The following is a 21,470-nucleotide window of genomic DNA, read 5'->3' on the forward strand; positions in this document are numbered from 1 at the left end:
ACATACATACACACCTTTGCCCATGCGTTGTCCTCCCCTGTTTAGAGCTCCATATGGAGACTGACTTGGTTTAGTTTAACACATGTTTGCTGTGTGATGGTGATATGCCAGGCTTTGTGCTAGACTATAAAGATATACAGACAGGAAATTTGTCCTTAGAGAACTGCCAGTCTAATAGTGGAGATGGATAGGTAAATAGACTAATTAGGTAAAAGGAATTTATGAGGCCTCAGAAATATAAAGTACTAACTTATAATGTAAGTTTCATTTATGTTGCTGAAACAACATGAATGCAGATTAAATCTCATGATATATTTATACGGATATGACACTTCTTCATAGGGACCTAAAAGTGACAACTGTGTCATAAAAAATATAAAGTCTAGCAACAATCTGTTTGTTACTATTCTTGAAGGAAGTGTAGCTTCTGTTTCCCTCCAAATTGCAAGTTCTGCAAGTTGTAGCAACTTGATTATGGAAGCCTTCTATCCTAAGGTGTCAAGGTTAAAATAGTATTTATTCAACTCCAGGCTCCATCTGCTCAAAGCCAGAAATATCTGCTCCTGCTTATTCTGAATTCTCTCCAAAAGGAGAAAGTCACATCCAAAAAGAATTTTCCAACTTTGATACGTTTGGTTGTATCAAGACTTTTGTGATGATGAGGTGCTCATGCAAATATCAAATCAAAGAGTCTTTTTAGTGCCCCTTGTCAGTTAAATAACTATTTCCCCTCAATCAAATTTAATGAACACAGTTGTATCCTAGCACTGTACTAGGCTTTGTGGGAGTTATAAAAATTGTGAGTCTTAATAATCTTGTCAATTATCAAATTGTGCTTTTCCAACATCTACACATCTGTGAGTTCCGTACAACATTTTAAAGCAAATCTAAAGTTAAAGTCTATGGAATTCCTTTAAGGAGCTCCCCTAACAGGCTGCATCTCTTCCTTTGGCAATCTTTAGAATAAATAAATCTTCCTGATGGATAAGCGGTGAGGTGTAGGGTGATTAACATATTCCCTTATATGTCCCCCAAGTCTACCCACTCACCACTACTACCAGTCTGTGCTAGATCCTCTCCAATCTTGGCCACACATCCAAACCCTGACTGCTCCAAATTCATCTGTTCCTTTGGCATCGTTGAGCTTGTTGGTAGTGATGAAGACTAAAAGGGGAAGCAAAGGAAAAGACTTTTCGAACAAGGACCAAACCACCATTACTTCCCATCTCAAACACTGGTTAAGGAAAGTCCCTGTTTGGAGGCAGGGTTATGGGCTTGCTAACCTTTGAAAGTTCTCTTGAGACCCATGTCTTTGTTTTTCTGCATAGACACGATGCTGACAGAAACTATCCTGTTAGCCACGTTGTCTTATCCTTCCACAGCACAGCATGAAGTACTCGGTCAATGCTGTTTAGGGCTGCACTCTTGGTGGCCTTGAAGCCTCACTTGGTTTGTTTGCTAGGAGAAAGCTGGCACCCAAACAAATGACTAGAAGGACAAAACTGTGTGAATGAAAAACAAGGTTACCAAATGGACATGAGTGCAGTGAGTGCCTTGTGGCCTTTTGCCACCACAAAACCAATTGAAAAGAAAGAAAGAATGCCCTGGGGATTATGTGGTTTAGATTTGCCAACAGAAGGCAAAGTAAATAACTAGAAGGACTATGTAGGAACTGCCGAATAGTTGGCAGTCTTTCCACAACAGTTTCCTTAACTGCATTATTAAAAATAAAGTTTTTAGCCTAATCAAAATTACAAGGCCATCGAGGACTGTCTTGTGTTCTTTCCGGGGGGAAAAAACGTGGTAATTAACTGCTGCAGAATGATGGAGTTTTCCAACACAGCTGTCACAACTGCTATTTTAAATCATTTGTTATGGTTTAAAATGTGTAATCCCCAAGAAATTGATCATTACTGCAATTCAGTGCTGGTTTTTCATTGCCTTAACCACCCTGAGCTTTGCATTAGACCATTAACTAACAAAAGCCAGTCATAAAGTACTATACTACTAATGGCTAATTTCTCAGTGATCACTTCTGTCCTCTTTTAAACAAGATTTTATTTTTTTTAAATTTACACTGAAACTTCTGGCATTACAGAAACAGGTGCACTCTTGTATTCTCTCCTTTTCATCTCTCTTCTATTTATGGCCACTCCCACTTTTTCCTTGTCTTTTCTTCTTCGGTGGCTGTGCCTTCATAATCTGTATTACCTCATAGTCTGTTCATGGTGTGTCACTCACTGGGTCCATCCTGCCCTTCAGAATCTGTTCAAATGCTATGCCATCTTCATGGTCCAATTGATATTCTACCTCTTCCAGGAAGCCTTCCCAGTTACTCTATTCATCATTCACTTAACTAGTATTCGTTAAAAGGGTCTTATATACTAGCCATTTTGCTAGGCACTAGAGATACCAAAATATAAGACATATATTCCCAGATTTCAGGAACTTTTATTTTTTACCTGAGTTTATTGATGGAGTGACTAAATCCTTGATATGATTATGTGCTTGAGAACTAGACTTTATTGCCTTGATTTATTTTTCCATTGTAATTGTCTGCATGTAATTAATTTACCCATATATCTTATTTGTCATTATCAATGGTTCTGTATAATAAAGGATTTCAGAAGATTGGGCCCTGCCTGGGGCAGTCACCTGTTCCCTGCTCTACTACTGTCCTTCTCCCTACTCTTCCTTCCATATCTACATCTATCTTCTAGATTTCCTAACAGAAATCATAATGAATAAGTGGAATAGCTATTTATCACCATCTGAATACATCCAAAGGCAGAAGATAAGACAATCAAACAAAAATGGAAATCTTGAGATGCTGTGGGCCAAAAGGAAGTATGATGGACTGGTTGGTCTGCTAGAAGTCAATAAGACTAAGTTTCAAGTGACCAGGATACTGACAATTTGTAGTTTTCTTCTGTAATCATTAGGTAATCTATAGTTTGATTCTGGATTCCCAACCTAGAAGTTGACCTTGCTTTATTACTTTTGATATATTCCCTCAAATTGGAAATAATCTGAAATGTGGTAATTTGACTTTCCGAAAATAAATTTGAGGAGTTTGGTGTTTAATGAAAGCTAGTATAAGTCCATTTGTAAACCAGAGAGTTCTTTTATGGCCATTGCTTCATTTATTTTGTTATGTATATAAAGATTTTCCTGTAATGTTTTTTGTTTAAAGCAGACACATATACCTTTTGTTTGTTCGTTTGTTTGTTTGTTTTGTTTTTTGCGGTATGCGGGCCTCTCACTGCTGCGGCCTCTCCTGCCGCGGAGCACAGGGTCCGGACGCGCAGGCCCAGTGGCCACGGCTCACGGGCCCAGCCGCTCCGCGGCACGTGGGATCCTCCCGGACCGGGGCACGAACCCGCGCGCCCCGCATCGGCAGGCAGACTCTCAACCACTGCGCCACCAGGGAAGCCCCATATACCTTTTAACAATGTTTTATATGTAACTAGTGCCCTAAATTCAGGGACATGTCACATTTTATGTTCATAGGACAGATTCACAATGCTTATATTCAGCTTGGAGCCATTGAAGAGCAACAGTACAGTAATAAACTCTGTTTTTCCTGGAGGAAGCAGATGAAATAATGCTGCTTGTTTGATTATCTAAATTAATTAATAACAACACAAATCACTGCCAAATTGAAATCAACACATTGAGGAATTTATGTTCTTTCCTGGATAATTTCAAATGGTCCTGGAAAAAGAATACAAGTTTGTCCTAATTACTATATTTTGGAGTACAGTCCTAGAAAATAGTACGATCATAAATTAGTAAGGGACGTTTCTTGGGACTTTATTTAAGACCTTCTTGTTTTATCATATATTTAGTCTCTTGAACCCTTTAAACTGTACTTAGACTTTATTTGGGACCAACGAGTTCATGTTGTTAACTAGTCTTTGTATTTGGTTTCATTCTGTAATTGTTTCAGGTAATACATCTTAAATACTGTAAATTTCTCCAGTAAAATTGTGACTTGTTGCATTTTGTCGCTTCAACCTCTCCACCCTGCCCCCCCATTTTTTTCTACTCCCTCACACTTTGAGAATGCCTTCTCAGCCACCTTTATCCATTCTAGGCACCTCCTACCTTCATTATGGCTGAGGAGCAGCCTCTCCTGGAACTCCTCAGACTCTAGCCCTTTCCTTCCTCCATCAACACTTAACTGTTCATTATCATTCTTACAGTTATTTAATCTGATACTATAACTCATGCTAAAGTGTTAATGTCAAATGATAAATCAATGTGTCTTTTTCTCAGCTAATATTTGAATAATCAGAGAGTATCATTCCTTTAATAAAATTGAGGCCATAATAGTGATTTTATACTTCGTAGTGGGTTGTAAGGTGGATTGGAGGGGGAGATTTTTTGAGTAGTGGACCTTCTGTTGCCCCTAAAAATCATATCATAGAGCTTCATCTATTAATAACTAAACTCAAATAAATTAAATGAGCTTATTGACAAGACAGACAGTTGCCTGAGGTGGAAATATAAGTGATTTGGTGCCAAATGTCAATAGGCTTGAGCCTAGAGTCAGGAATGGCTACAAAAAATTGTTACTACATATCTTCTGTTACTCAAATATGAGAGGGTGAAACTCAGATCTGAGACATAAACTGGACCCCAGGCACCGGCTGAGCCTGCTAACACTACACTCTGGAGCTGAGATAGAGCCCACCAGGCCCGAGGACCCAGCGCCCCGCATGCCTCAGACCTGGTGCCTGGCCCTCAGATGACTGCACCTGGAGGAGGAGCCAATGAGAGGCTGGCCACCCCTCAGGTGTCTCTGTGACAAGATGGCCACCCAGATGGCTCCCATGCTGGAAGCCTCATGCCAAACAACCAGCAAGACAGGAACACAGCCCCACCCATCTGCAGACGGGCTGCCTAAATTTTTACTAAGCTCACAGACCCCCCAAAGCACACCACCTGAAGCTGCCCTGTCCATCAGAGGGACAAGACTCAGTTCCACCCACCAGAGCGCAGGCACCAGTCCCTCCCACCAGGAAGCCTATGCAAGCCCCTGGATCAACCTCACCCACCTGGGGGCAGACACCAGAAGCAAGAGGATCTATGACCCTGTGGCCTGCAGAAAGGAGACCACAAACACAGTAAGTTAGACAAAATGAGAAGACATAAAAATATGTTGCAGACGAAGGAGCAAGATACAAAACCCACAAGACCAAATAAATGAAGAGGAAATAGGCAAGCTACCTGAAAAAGAATTCACAGTAATGATAGTAAAGATGAATCAAGATCTCAGAAATAGAATAGAGGCACAGATCGAGAAGATACAAGAAATGTTTAACAAGGACCTAGAAGAACTAAAGAACAAACAAACAGTGATAAACGACACAATAACTGAAATGAAAAATACAATAGAAGAAATCAATAGCAGAATAACTGAGTCAGAAGAATGGATAAGTAAGCTGGAAGATAGAATGGTGGAAATAACGGCTGTGGAGCAGAAAAAAGAAAAAAGAATGCAAAGAATTGAGCACAGTCTCAGAGACCTCTGGGACAACATTAAATGCACCAACATTTGAATTATACAGGTCCCAGAAGAAGAGAAAGAGAAAGGGTGTGAAGAGATTATACTTGAAAACTTCCCTAACATGGGAAAGGAAATAGTCACCAGGGTCGAGGAAGTGCAGAGATTCCCATACAGGATAAATCCAAGGAGAAACATGCTGAGACATATAAATCAAACTAACAAAAATTAAATACAAAGAAAAAATATTAAAAGCAACAAGGGAAAAGCAACAAATAATATACAAGGGAATCACCATAAGCTTATCAACAGATTTTTCAGCAGAAACTCTGCAGTCCAGAAGGGAGTGGCAAGATATATTTAAAGTGATGAAAGGGAAAAACCTACAACCAAGATTACTCTACCCAACAAGGATCTCATTCAAATTCAATGGAGAAATCAAAAGTGTTACAGACAAGCAAAAGCTAAGAGAATTCAGCACCACCAAACCAGCTCCACAACAAATGCTAAAGGAACTTCTCTAGCTGGGAAACACAAGAGAAGGAAAAGAGCTACAAAAACAAACCCAAAACAATTAAGAAAATGGTCATAGGAACATACATATCGATAATTACCTTAAATGTAAACGGATTAAAGGCTCCACCCAAAAGGCACAGACTGGCTGAATGGATACAAAAACAAGACTCGTATATATGCCATCTACAAGAGACCCACTTCAGACCTAGGGACACATACAGACTGAAAGTGAGGGGATGGAAAAAGATATTCCATGCAAATGGAAATCAAAAGAAAGCTGAAGTAGCAATACTCATGTCAGAAAAATAGACTTTAAGATAAAGACTATTACAAGAGACAAGGAAGGACACTACATAATGATCAAGGGATCAATCCAAGAAGAAGATATAACAATTGTAGATATTTAAGCACCCAACATAGGAGCACCTCAATACATAAGGCAAATGCTAACAGCCATAAAAGGGGAAATCGACAGTAACACGATAATAGTGGGGGACTGTAACACTCCGCTCACTTACACCAATGGACAGACCATCCAGACAGAAAATTAATAAGGAAACACAAGCCTTAAATGACACATTAGACCAGATAGACTTAATTAATATTAATAAGGCACTCCATCCAAAAGCAACAGAATACACTTTCTTCTCAAGTGCACACAGAACAGTCTCCGAGATAGATCACATATTGGGACACAAATCAAGCCTCAGTAAATTTAAGAAAATTGAAATCGTGTCAAGCATCTTTTCTGACCACCACGCTATGATGTAATTCAATCAATTACAGAAAAAAAACTGCAAAAAACATAAACACATGGAGGCTAAACAATATACTACTAAATAACCAGTGGATCAGTGAGGAAATCAAAGAGGAAATAAAAAAAAAATACTTAGAAACAAATGACAATGAAAACACAACAGAAAACCTATGGGATGCAACAAAAACAGTTCTAAGAAGGAAGTTTATAGCAATACAATCCTACCTCAAGAAACAAGAAAAATCTCAAATAAACAACCTAACCTTACATCAAAAGCAATTAGAGAAAGAAGAACAAACAAAACCCAAAGTTAGTAGAAGGAAAGAAATTATAAATATCAGAGCAGAAATAAATGAAATAGAAATGAAAAGAGCAATAGCAAATTTCAATGAAACTAAAAGCTGGTTCTTTGAGAAGATAAACAAAATTGATAACCATTAGCCAGACTCATCAAGAAAAAAAGGAGAGGACTCAAATCAACAAAATTAGAAATGAAAAAAACGATAAAACTGACACCACAAAAATACAAAGGATCATAAGAGACAACTAGAAGCAACTATATGCAAAAAAAAAAGGACAACCTGAAAGAAATGGACAAATTCTTAGAAAGGTACAACCTTCCAAGCCTGAACCATGAAGAAATAGAAAATATGAATAGACCAATCACAAGTAATGAAATTGAAACTGTGATTAAAAATCTTCCAACAAACAAAAGTCTGGGACCAGATGGCTTCACAGTGAATTCTATCAAACATTTAGCGAAGAACTAACACATATCCTTCTCAAACTCTTCCAAAAATTTGCAGAGGGAGGAACAGTTCTGAGCTCATTCTACGAAACCACCATCACAATGATAATGAAACCAGAAAAAGGTATCACCAAAAAAGAAAATTACAGGCCAATATCACTGATGTACATAGATGCAAAAATCCTCAACAAAATACTAGCAAACAGAATCCAACAACACATTAAAAGGGGCTTACACCATGATCAAGTGGGATTTATCCCAGGGATGCAAGGATTCTTCAATATACACAAATCAATCAATGTGATGCACCATATTAACAAATTGAAGAATAAAAACCATATGATCATCTGAGTAGATGCAGTAAAAGCTTTCAACAAAATTCAACACCCATTTATAATAAAAACACTCCAGAAAGTGGGCATAGAGGGAACCTACCTCAACATAATAAAGGCCATATATGACAAACCCACAGGAAACATCATTTTCAATGGTGAAAAACTGAAAGCGTTTCCTCTAAGATCAGGAACAAGACAAGGATGTCCACTCTCATCACTTTCATTCAACATAGTTTTGGAAGTCCTAGCCATGGCAATCAGAGAAGAAAAAGAATAAAAGGAGTCCAAATTGGAAAAGAAGAAGTTAAACTGTCACTGTTTGCATCCTAAAGATGCCACCAGAAAGCTACTAGAGCTCATCAATGAATTTGGTAAAATAACAGGATACAAAATTAATGCACAGAGATCTCCTGCATTCCTATATACTAATGACGAAAGATCAGAAAGAGATATTAGAGAAAGAATCGCATTTACCATCACAACAAAAGGAATAAAATACCCAGGAATAAACCTACATAAGGAGGCAAAAGACCTGTACTCAGAAAACTATAAAGTACTGATGAAAGAAATCAAAGACAACACAAACAGATGGAGAGATATACCATGTTCTTGGATTAAAAGAATTAATATTATGAAAATGACTATACTACACAAAGCAATCTACAGATTCAATTCAATCCCTATCAAATTACCAAGGCCATGTTTCACGGATAGAAAGCCCAGAGATAAACCCATGCACATATGTTCACCTTATCTTTGACAAAGGAGGCACGAATATACAATGGAGAAAAGACAGCCTCTTCAATAAATGGTGCTGGGAACACTGGACAGCTACACATAAAAGAATAAAATTAGAACACTCCCTAACGCCATACACAAAAATAAACTCAAAATGGATTAAAGACCTAAATGTAAGGCCAGACACTATAAAACTCTTACAGGAAAACATAGGCAGAACACTTTGACATAAATCACAGCAAGATCTTTTTTGACCCACCACCTAGAGTAATGAATATAAAAACAAAAATAAACAAATGGGACCTAATGAAACTTTAAAACTTTTGCACACCAAAGGAAACTATAAACAAGATCAAAAGACAACCCTCAGAATTGGAGAAAATATTTACAAACAAACCATCTGACAAGGGATTAATTTCCAAAGTATACAAATAGCTCAGGCAGCTCAATATCAAAAAACAACCCAATCAAAAATGGGTGGAAGACCTAAATAGATATTTCTCCAAAGAAGACATACAGATGGCCAAAAAACACATGAAAATATGCTCAACATCACTAATTTTTAGAGAAATGAAAATCAAAACTACAGTGAGGTATCACCTGACACTGGTCAGGTGGCCACCCTCAAAATATCTACAAACAATAAATGCTGGAAAGGGTGTGGAGAAAAGGGAACCCTCCTGCGCTGTTGATGGGAATGTAAATTGATACAGCCACTATGGATAACAGCATGGTGGTTCCTTAAAAAACTAAAAATAGAACTACCATATGACCCAGCAATCCCACTCCTGGGCATTTACCCAGAAGAAACCATAATTCAAAAAGACACATCCACCCCAATGTTCATTGCAGCACTATTTACAATAGCCAGGACATGAAAGCAACCTAAATGTACGTCAACAGAAGAATGGAAAAAAGAAGATGTGGTACATATATACAGTGGAATATTACTCAGCCATAAAAAGGAACAAAAGTGTGCAATTTGTAGAGATGTGTATCGACCTAGAGACTGTCATACAGAGTGAAGTAAGTCAGAGAGAGAAAAAGAAATATTGTATAATATCGCTTATATATGAAATCTAGAAAAATTATACCAATGAACTTATTTGCAAAGCAGAAATAGAGACACAGACATAGAATGGATGTATGGATACTGGGGGGAAGGGGGGGTTGGGATGAATTGGGAGATTGGGATTGACATATATACACTACTATGTATAAAATAGATAACTAATGAGCACCTACTGTATAGCACAGGGAACGCTATTCAATGCTGTGTGGTGACCTAAATGGGAAGGAAGTACAGAAAAGAGGGAATATATGTATACGTATAGCTGATTCACTTTGCTGTACAGCAGAAACGAACACAAAAATGTAAAGCAACTATACTCCAATAAAAATTAATTTTAAAATATGAGAGGGCTTCTTTTCTTATGGTAGGAATGAGAGCTAGGAAAATATTCTTCTTGCTCTGTGATGCCTGATAATTAAAAGGTCATTCTTTGCACACAAACCCTATTTAAGGGAGCATTGCTAATCCAGTGCAGTTAGTACCTCCTGCATGATATTATTGGTATTACTGATGGTAGGAAAATCAGACCCAAAAACCCCACATTTATAATTTAAGGTTTTCCTTGTGATTTTCCTGTATAATTGTCACTAAGACCAGTGGGAAATGTGAGATTATTTAACATTCAATCTAGAATTCAAAGCCAAACTCCTTTCTTACCGTACTCTGTGTGTGTTTTCAACAAATGGTGTTTAAATTTTCATAAAACATACATTGATATAAGGCACATAATTGATAAAAGGCACATCCTAGAAATTGAATTTGCTGGTGCTGGTTCAACATCTCATTTGGGAGACAATCTGTTTATGACAACATGACCTTCAGCTAAGATCACAAAACAGCTTCTATGTAGTCAGTGAACCACAAGATGGCACCACTGAACATATATTGTTTATCTCAAGATGACTTCTAGGTTCTTTAGATAAATGCTCAAGAATAGTGTTATCCCTCTTCAAAAGCAACATCAGTCACTTCTGATTGATAGAGTGAATAGAGTATGAAAGGAGCAAATAGTAACTTTACAGTAAAGAAACCTGGCAGACATCACTTAAACCAAGTGATCTAGGTTAACTTCACCAGTGATCAGTCATGGTTATACCATGTACCCCTGACATGATGTAATGAGAAGGGCACTTCACCTCTGTGGTGTTCTTTCCTCAAACCCATGACCTCAGTCTAATCATGAGAAAACATCAGGCAAACCCAAAGTGAGGGACATTCTATAGAATACTTGACCAGTATTCCTGAAAAGTCTCAAGTTCATGAAAAATAGAAAAGTAGACTAAGGAACTGTCACAGATTGCAAGAGCCTAAGGAGATATGACAGCTAAATGGAATGCAGGTTCCCAATGCAAGTCCTACAAAAAGGACTTTAGTGTAAAAACTGAGGAAATCCTAATAAATATTATAATGCAGTTAAGAGTATTAGACCAATATTAATTTCTTAGTTTTGACAATTGTGCCATGGTCATATAAGGTGTTAACATTAAAAGAAGCTGGGTGAAGGATATACAGGAACACTCTTGTACTGTCTTTGAAACTGTTCTCTAAGTCTGAAATTATTATTTAAAATAAAAATAGTTTAAAAGTCAAGATACAGAAGATAGTCTCTGAAATACTAAGTTAACAGGAAGCAGTTTTCCTTTTATCTATTATCTGGATATTCTAGACTTCTATGGAAGCTTGCATAATGGTTAGGCATATTAACCCCATATATGGTTCCAAGATCTGGGGTTTAATTCCTCTATAGACACAGTGAGCATGTTTTTAAAACCCCACATTAGGATTCCTTGTCTGTCAAAATAATTTGTGCAGTTTTCAAGTGAGAGAATAAATCCCAGATAATGAGGATGGAAACAAGTTGATTTTCCCTGTTCTATGGCAATTGGTGGCACCTTTTAAAGATATTCAGTTATCTCGCTAATATGTGTCATGAGTATGATGGCTGTGTATTCCAGACTTTAAAAACTTTTGTGGTTTACTAACCATAGATCAAATAATGCAATATATGGCTAATACCTTTGCTAACAAGCCGAATATTTGTGTTGCACAGGATAGTATTTTGGCCCATAAAAACCTCTTAGAATCAAGGAAGTAAACATTTTAACTCCTCTAAAGGGTGTGTGAGAACCAGTTTCCAACATGTTGTATTTGTGCACACAGTTGTGAGTAAAATTTGACTAAAAAGTGTTTATGGGAATAATTAGAAAAACAATACTTTCTACGTCATGATACGGGCTAAATAGATAAAAATATTAATATATATTTTCTCTCAGATCTGTAAATAAATGTGGGACTCTCCAACCTATTTAAATTTCCACATGCAAGAGAATGAAATTGGACCCCTATCTTACACCACTTACAAAAATTAACACAAAATGGGTTAAGGACTTAACCCGGAGTTGTAAAGCTCCTAAGAAGAGAACATAGGGGGAAATCTTCTTGACATTGATCTTGGAAAGGATTTTTTGGATATGACACCAAAAGCACAAGCAACAAAATCAAAAACTTAAGTGGGACTACATCAAACAAAAAACCTTCTGCACAGCAAAAGAAACAATCAACAAAATGAAAAGGCAACCTACAGAATGAGAGAAGATATTTTAGTTTTGACAATTGTGCCATGGTCATATAAGGTGTTAACATTAAAAGAAGCTGGGTGAAGGATATACAGGAACACTCTTGTACTGTCTTTGAAACTGTTCTCTAAGTCTGAAATTATTATTTAAAATAAAAATAGTTTAAAAGTCAAGATACAGAAGATAGTCTCTGAAATACTAAGTTAACAGGAAGCAGTTTTCCTTTTATCTATTATCTGGATATTCTAGACTTCTATGGAAGCTTGCATAATGGTTAGGCATATTAACCCCATATATGGTTCCAAGATCTGGGGTTTAATTCCTCTATAGACACAGTGAGCATGTTTTTAAAACCCCACATTAGGATTCCTTGTCTGTCAAAATAATTTGTGCAGTTTTCAAGTGAGAGAATAAATCCCAGATAATGAGGATGGAAACAAGTTGATTTTCCCTGTTCTATGGCAATTGGTGGCACCTTTTAAAGATATTCAGTTATCTCGCTAATATGTGTCATGAGTATGATGGCTGTGTATTCCAGACTTTAAAAACTTTTGTGGTTTACTAACCATAGATCAAATAATGCAATATATGGCTAATACCTTTGCTAACAAGCCGAATATTTGTGTTGCACAGGATAGTATTTTGGCCCATAAAAACCTCTTAGAATCAAGGAAGTAAACATTTTAACTCCTCTAAAGGGTGTGTGAGAACCAGTTTCCAACATGTTGTATTTGTGCACACAGTTGTGAGTAAAATTTGACTAAAAAGTGTTTATGGGAATAATTAGAAAAACAATACTTTCTACGTCATGATACGGGCTAAATAGATAAAAATATTAATATATATTTTCTCTCAGATCTGTAAATAAATGTGGGACTCTCCAACCTATTTAAATTTCCACATGCAAGAGAATGAAATTGGACCCCTATCTTACACCACTTACAAAAATTAACACAAAATGGGTTAAGGACTTAACCCGGAGTTGTAAAGCTCCTAAGAAGAGAACATAGGGGGAAATCTTCTTGACATTGATCTTGGAAAGGATTTTTTGGATATGACACCAAAAGCACAAGCAACAAAATCAAAAACTTAAGTGGGACTACATCAAACAAAAAACCTTCTGCACAGCAAAAGAAACAATCAACAAAATGAAAAGGCAACCTACAGAATGAGAGAAGATATTTGCAAATCATCTATCTGATGAGGGGTTAATATCTAAAATATTAATTACTTTTCTCTGATCAGTCAGTAACCTACAACATTTTCCTGTCCTTTAAAAATTCTAGTCTTTGGTAGCTGTCATGCTCCACCCAAAACTGCTCACCTGATCCTAGACATTTCCTTATATCTTGATCATTAGTTTCTGAACTGTATCCCAAGTCCAGCCCTATTCCCTTGCTTAGTTTCTATCCTTCTAGCCTTGTGTACTAGTTTCCTAGGTCTGCTGTAACAAATTACTACAAAATGGATGGCTTAAAAGAAAAGAAATTTATTCCCTCACAATTCTGGAGGCTAGAATTCCAAAATCAAAGTGTCTGTAGGGCCATTCTCCCTCTGAAGGCACTAGTGAGGAAGGCTTCCTTGCCCCTTCTAGCTTTGGGCCATTGCCAGCAATCCTTGGTTTTCCTTGACTTGTAGACACACTGGTCCAATCTCTGCCTCTGTCATCACATGGCATTCTCCCTGGGTATCTGTGTCTAAATTTTCCTCTTCTTATAAGGTCACTAGTTATTGGCTTTAGGGCCATCCCTAATTGAGTATGACTTCATCTTAACTTGATTACATCTACAAAGACCCTATTTTCAGAAAAGGTCACACCCACAGGTACCAGTGGTTAGAACTTCAGCATATTTTTTTGGAGGACACAGCTGAACACAAAACACCTTAACCTGACTCTCACAGCCCTGACTTCATAAACTGAAACCAACAATCCATGCCATTCCCCATCAGTGCTACAACAATCTAACCAGTATAGCTGTTTAATGCTAGTTCTTAGGCATGAACTGGAGTTAAATCAAAGTGCTGGTGTTTCTAGAGTTACTGTATTTCCTTGAAAGTCTTCTGATCCATTTCTGACACACGGCTTCATTTACAAACAGTGGCTTGCTCAATAGGATTGAAGTAATCTTAAATGTATGGGATTAAATCCTATCAAACATATCAGTGGAGAAAAAGGAGTTTTGACACTCATGTAGCATGTAACATTGATAGTAATGGTAGAGTGGGATTCTTTTTCTTTTGAGCTTCTTTGATCAGTTGGCTTTATTTTGATGAGAAAATTTGTAGGAATCATCTAAAAACAGTATTCATATACTTCAAAGCATATGCTTTATAAGAGAGGTTTAACAACAAACTAACAATATATTTAACTATCACTGTCCTGAAATCAAGGAATCTCGATCTTTTGTATAGTTACTCACTTGACAGGTTACCCAAGATATTTAAAATGTTATACAGAAATACCACCCCTCATTTGATCATTCTATAAGTTAAAAAGTGTGGCTGTTTTTCACATGAGATCTGTGACTAGTAACAGTCCTTTGTTTCGCCCCTATATTAGTTTACTACAGTTGCAGTAATAAATCCACAAATTAGGTGGCTTTAAACAGAAATTTATTCTCTCATAGTTCTCAAGGCTATAAGTCTGCAGATTCATTCTCCCTCTGAAGGCTCTAGGGAAGAATACTTCCTTCCCTCTTCCTAGCTTCTAGTGGTTGCCAGCAATCCTTGGCATCTCTTGACTCATAGCTGCATCACTCCACTTTCTTCCTGTCTTCATATGACCGTCTCCTCTTTGTGTGTGTGTGTGTGTGTGTGTGTATGTGTGTGTGGTGTGTGTGTGTCCAAATATCCCTCCCTTTTCTCTTATAAACATACTAGTCATTGACCATTGTAATCCAGAATGACCTCATTTAACTTGATAACAACTGCAAATACCCTATTTTCGAGGAAGGTCACAATATGAGGTTATGGGTGAACCTGAATTCTGTGGAGATACTGTCTAACGCAGTACAGCTGAAGAATCAAATCTGCTGGAGAACTATCAGAAAAGGCATTCTGTTTCACGTTCAAGCCTTACTCATATCAATATCAGACTGATTTTTTTCTATGACTACAGCTTGAAATATTTTAAAAGGCACCAGCCACAAAATAAGAACTCTTGTTCCAAACCTATGTGTTCATTTTTGAAAATTATAAACCTGTAACTTGTACTCACATTTTCTAAGTCCCAGTTCTTAGAACTCAAAGTGTTTTCAATAAGAAATAATCTTTCAGAACTCCTGTTCATAAATATTTTTGGTTCATATGATTGAGGGCACACTAAATGGTTTAAAGGCCATTGAACTAATTATTTATCACTCTTATCTGTGATCATTATGGAAAAAACTTTTTTAGTATGTGAAGAGGTGTTCAATAGAAATATCTGTCTGCATAGTACCACATAATCAGTTGGAAAAATGTTCAATAAAAAATTTCCTTTTTCCCTATCTCCAGTCTGAAATTTTTACTTTTTATCTGGGTGCTTCAGTGCCATGTAAACCTAGATTAAAGATACTAAGAAAGCAATGCCTTCAAATGGCCAATCATGTCCACTACTCAAATCAAACATAAAAAGCAAAACTGCATAAATTTGCTTGATTTTTTGAGTGACATGGTTGGGGTTTCTTTAAAATGTTCATAATTTAATATTTCTGTCCTCTACGTAATACCTTATAGTTAATCTCTATATAATATTTTATATTCCATAATAGGCTACAATGTTTAACCTTATTTAATTTTAATATTTTTTACTTTGTTTACTTCTTGATTGCTAGATTATATAGCCAGCATTTGATGTTTATTACTATCCTGTGTTTCAGGGACTCCATGAAAAGACTGGTGCACTTACAGCTGTTAAAGTGATGAATGCTCGTAAGGTAATATTACCTCCTATCTGTATTCTGTTCCCTTAGTGGACTATGGTCTTGTGATAAACAGCTCAGAAAATATTGTATTTGTTTTTTTTCATCATTGTTATATATAATTATCTTAATCTGCATTTATTATATTTATCATTTAATATTTATATCATTAGTATACTATTTTTATTATTTATTACATTCACACATAAAAAACTTTTACTCACAGTGAAAGTACTATATATTTTAGTATTCTGTAAAAATGAAAAAATATCTGTACTCCTGTCTATTTCTAGTTGATTATCTATTTCCAGGGATAGTAAAAAGTAGATTTCCTCTAATGTTGTGTTAATCCTCTGTTTCATCATATTTCTTTCCCTCCCCACTCATTCCTTTTGAGAGTTGAGGCCACTAGATTTTCAATGACAGGTAGAAGGAAAAGAACTTGTCTGAGATGCACATTTTTCATGTATTTTCTGACAGATGCGTGAGAGAGACAGTTTAATTGGCACTGTTCCTGCTAACATTCATAAAGCTGTGTCGTGGTTCATAACATATTGTCATAGAATTTGTTAAGCCCTGATTTCTGTCCTCTTTCTTTAGCATGAGTGCCTCACTTTCTCAAGATAATATTAGCATGAGCATAGCAAAGGTCAAAACATTTTCACTTTACTACACCCTAAAGGAAAATTCTCAAATATTATATTTGAAAAATTGTACATGTTCACTGAGTTGTTATCAATGCCATAAACTGCTCTTTTCCAATTTGTGCCGGAAGTGAATTGCGGAAACTATTTAAAGAGTTGCATGCTTTTTGTTTTGCCAGTAAATGTCAAATGTTGTAAACCAACGTGAGTTTCAATGAATTTTGAGGTTTTGTGGATTTATTTTGCCCTATAAACCATGACTTCCAAATAATCAGCCTGGTGATTTTTGAGTGAGACTCTCTAAAATACTTATTTCCTTTTTTTTTAACTTGAGAGACTTTGACCCACACTTAATCTACATTTTAGATACTCTAACTTGAAATAGTTAAAAATCATGTTCAGCCCATAGATAGTTTCAATTACCTTGTTTATTTTTTAGGGGGAAATAGCACTTTACTAACATCAAATTGTAATATCCCATTAATGGCAGTTAAATTTGTTACTATGAATTTGGTGCCAAGTTTCTGTATATATAAGAATCTGATTTTTTATTAAAACTATTAGTGAAAATTGAGAGAGGAATAATATCATGTTACTCTTCCATTTAGTACTAGAAGAGCACAAAGCACTTAAGAATAAATCATTTTCAGAGTGTACCAGTGGGTTTAGTAACATTTTGTTCTTGGCTTTGCAGACCCCTTTACCTGAAATAGGGAGGCGAGTGAGAGTGAATAAATATCAAAAGTCTGTTGGGTGGAGATACAGTGTAAGTACTGAAAGTCTTCATTAACCCCCAAGCCGTCTTTCCTTTAATTTTCAAGTTAAACTAGTCCCTTTGTGTTGTATCATTATCTTTAGAAGGCCACCACTAAAATGTTCTTGCCTAAAAGTGATAACATATTTATGTTTTTAACATATTCACATAGTTTCATTCATTATATGTGAACACTAGCATCTATCAGAAAGCAGGGCCTAGAAGAAATGGTTCCCTGAACAGGTAAGTGTTGACTGCAGATGAAGGACTGAGTAAATTCACAGTGCTCTATGCCCTTTAGCTGAGTAATAACAAAAGAGATGACGCGAACAAGAGTGAATTTTGCCTAAAATTGGCCTTGGCAAGGTCCTTTTTACACCTTTTTACATGGTATTCCGGACTGACTGGCTTTTCCTCCATTATGATTCTAAGAAACATTGCCATCATATATGAGTACAAGGATGACTACTTTCTTGTATGTGTGAGACCAGTAGCAGACAGAAAACCAACAGGCTACCCAGCCTAAGAGTGTTCAGACATCTGGCACAGTATTTGGATACATGAAAGAGTGTGAAAGTGCTTTATACTTGAAGGTTTTTAACTGCTTTACAAAGCAGTCTCTATTACTCTGATACTTTGCTGGCTCTAGAATAAGCTCTGGCACAGGAAATTATTTTTCAGTAGATGTTGATGATCTAGGTGTTAGTGATCTATCCAAATATTCTCTGGGCCTAAATGTAGAATCTTGCTCTTACAATATAATTGATATGTTTTTTTCTTAATTGTCTCCCCTGCAGTTAACTATCTAGTAGCCAAATATTTTCAACCTTTTGTGTCTTAATAAATATGCTCTCAGGCTCATTTAAAATAACCTTTTCCATTAACAATCACATCCAGAAGAACTTTCTAGTTATATTAGGAAGGTATTGGTAAAGAGTTTCATGATTGGTTTAGTAAGTACTGGACTCCTGTTTTGTTTACAGTGTATCTTGGGAGACAAAGCATATCCAAAAGTAACAGGTAGTACTGATTAATAACATGCTTTGGTTGATCAAGAATCTGTGAAAGGGACTTCCCTGGTGGCGCAGTGGTTAAGAGTCCACCTGCCAATGCAGGGGACACAGGTTTGATCCCTGGTCCAGGAGGATCCCACATGCCGTGGAGCAACTAAGCCCGTGTGCCACAACTACTGAGCCTGCACTCTAGAGCCCTCAGGCCACAACTACTGAGCCGACATACCATAACTACTGAAGCTCACGTTCCTAGAGCCTGTGCTCCGCAACAAGAGAAGCCACCGCAATGAGAAGCCCGTGTACCACAACAAAGAGTAGCCCCCGCTCACCACAACTAGAGAAAGCCTGTGCGCAGCAATGAAGACCCAATGCAGCCAAAAAAATAAATAAAATAATAATAAAATGATCACATTCTTTAAAAAAAAGAAGCTATGAAAGGTAAGATATGAAAATTATAATTGTTTCACCAATTTTGGTTTCATCAAACATTTGTGTTAATAAATTCATTTAAAGTTCATCTCCAAACCCTCTCTGATATTCTTTTTATAAGGAAAAACATTTTGATTCTCAGACTGGGTGAAATTTCAAAGCAAGTTTTGGCATCCTTGAGCTGCCTCTTCTTGACAAAAAGCAGGATATTCAGGCCACTCTGGGACCAACTGGCCCTGAGCCAGGAAATGCTATAGCATCATATTACTGGGATATATGTGACAGTTTTAAATTACCCACTTGGCCTGATGGATATAATGTACTTATGTGTTTCTCACAAGCTCAACTTCCTGTTAATTGAGAATGACAAACATACTAATGCTTTCCAAACATATCTGATCTTGGTCTATTGGTTTTGGGGGAGTTTACATTTATATGGGAAACCCACTCTTAAAAGATTTTCTAGTTGGGAACTTTGTATCCTCTGATTATATATTTTAGTAAGAAAAATAAGTGATCGGCCAGTTAGCATCTCTAAATCACCCTGAATCATTTGGGGTAAAGAGTTTGTGACTTGCACACACATCTCATTAAGTCAGAAGTTTATGAAAAGAGCAATAATGTGGAAGTCCAGAAACATGAGTTCAAATGCCAAGTCTACCACTAAATAGCCAAGAAGTACTTGGAAAAGTAGTCTTACCTCTCTAGGCTTCAGGTTTCTCATAGGTAAAATGGCACCAGAATATTTGGCCTGCCTATAACAAGGTTAAAAGTATGGTTAAATGTAACTACAGAGCTGCCTAGAGCCGAGCCATTCTCTTCTTCCTGCCTGAGGACATGAGATTTCTTACCCAGAAAGAAAAGGAAGCTCTTTGATATCAAACTGCCAAACAAGTTAAACGACTCAATCTAGCCTGTGCTTCTTTTTAACCTGTTCTTTGTGTTCTTATCCTCACACCATCATCTCATTCTTATTTATTGCACTCTTTATGAGTTCATATTTCTCTCAGCAGAACCTTGGTGCCTTGCTAGGAAATGAGAGTGCCCCTGTACATAAAGAATTGCTAGTTTCTGAGGTTTATTCCTATATGATTGCAGATATTGTTACAATTTCAAAGAAGAGCAACATCACAAGGGAGGCAGAAAGTTTAAGAGTCCTACATGGCAAGAATGAAAGCCACAAGGATCAACCTTTACCTTATAGAAAACAGGTTAGGGGGATTTGAAGGAAACTTATTAACCAAGCTTCCTTGGGAGGCTGGGATGAAACTGGAACCTGAACTTCCATATAATTCTCATGCTCCAAGTGATTGTTTTATTCATTCATGCCTTTATTACACAATAAGTACAAAGAGAGCCTGTCATTGGGGTTTCCAACTGGAGAAATATGGCTCCATCCCCTCCCCCAAAGACATACAGGTGTCTAGATTTTTTTAATAGTAATTGAATGTTTATGGATAAATCCACTGGAAAATCCTAGGGAAATGCTAAAAAATGTTCTACAGATGTATTTTCGCCTACCTCCAGGTCTTCAAGTCAAGGTAATTGAGGGAAATGCTGAGGAGAACTAAAGATAGTTAGAGGTTCACACATTAATCGCTTTTAATGCCAGTTGACCCTGTTCTAATTCATCGCCCCAAATAAGCCAAAGGTATCCTTTTTCACTGGATTTAAGAACAGGAGTTTAACTGTACCTTTAATTTAAAAGTCTTCACTTAATAACCAAGAGATCACTGAAGAAATCAAAGAGGAAATCAAAAAATACCTAGAAACAAATCACAATGAAAACAAGAGGACCCAAAACCTATGGGATGCAGCAAAAGCAGTTCTAAGAGAGAAGTTTATAGCAATACAATCCTACCTTAAGAAACAAGAAACATCTCAAATAAACAACCTAACCTTACACCTAAAGCCCGAGACTGAACCAGGAAGAAATAGAAAATATGAACAGACCAATCACAATCACTGAAATTGAAACTGTGATTAAAAAACTTCCAACAAACAAATGCCCAGGACCAGATGGCTTCACAGGAGAATTGTGTCAAACATTTAGAGAAGAGCTAACACCTATCCTTCTCAAACTCTTCCAAAATATAGCAGAGGGAAGAACACTCCCAAACTCAGTCTACGAGGCCTCCATCACCCTGATACCAAAACCAGACAAAGATGTCACAAAGAAAGAAAACTACAGGCCAATATAACTGATGAACATAGATGCAAAAATCCTCAAGAAAATACTAGCAAACAGAATCCAACAGCACATTAAAAGGATCGTACACCATGATCAAGTGGGGTTTATTCCAGGAATGCAAGGATTCTTCAATATACGCAAATCAATCAACGTGATACACCATATTAACAAATTGACGGAGATAAACCATATGATCATCTCAATAGATGCAGAGAAAGCTTTCGACAAAATTCAACACCCATTTATGATAAAAACTCTCCACAAAGTAGGCATAGAGGGAACCTAC

At 36.8% G+C, this 21,470-nt stretch overlaps 1 protein-coding gene across 1 annotated transcript in view; it reads left to right on the forward strand.

Moving 5' to 3' along the window:
- NRK (Nik related kinase) overlaps positions 1-21,470 on the forward strand; it is a 142,379-nt gene that overhangs the window by 48,773 nt on the left and 72,136 nt on the right. The window contains exons 3-4 of the mRNA XM_007103212.2: positions 16,112-16,168; positions 17,492-17,563. Of these exons, the coding sequence (XP_007103274.2) occupies positions 16,112-16,168; positions 17,492-17,563 (129 nt within the window). The remainder of the gene's footprint in view (positions 1-16,111; positions 16,169-17,491; positions 17,564-21,470) is intronic.

Source organism: Physeter macrocephalus, chromosome 21 (assembly GCF_002837175.3).
Source record: "Physeter macrocephalus isolate SW-GA chromosome 21, ASM283717v5, whole genome shotgun sequence".
In the NCBI taxonomy this organism is placed as follows: Eukaryota; Metazoa; Chordata; class Mammalia; order Artiodactyla; family Physeteridae; genus Physeter; species Physeter macrocephalus.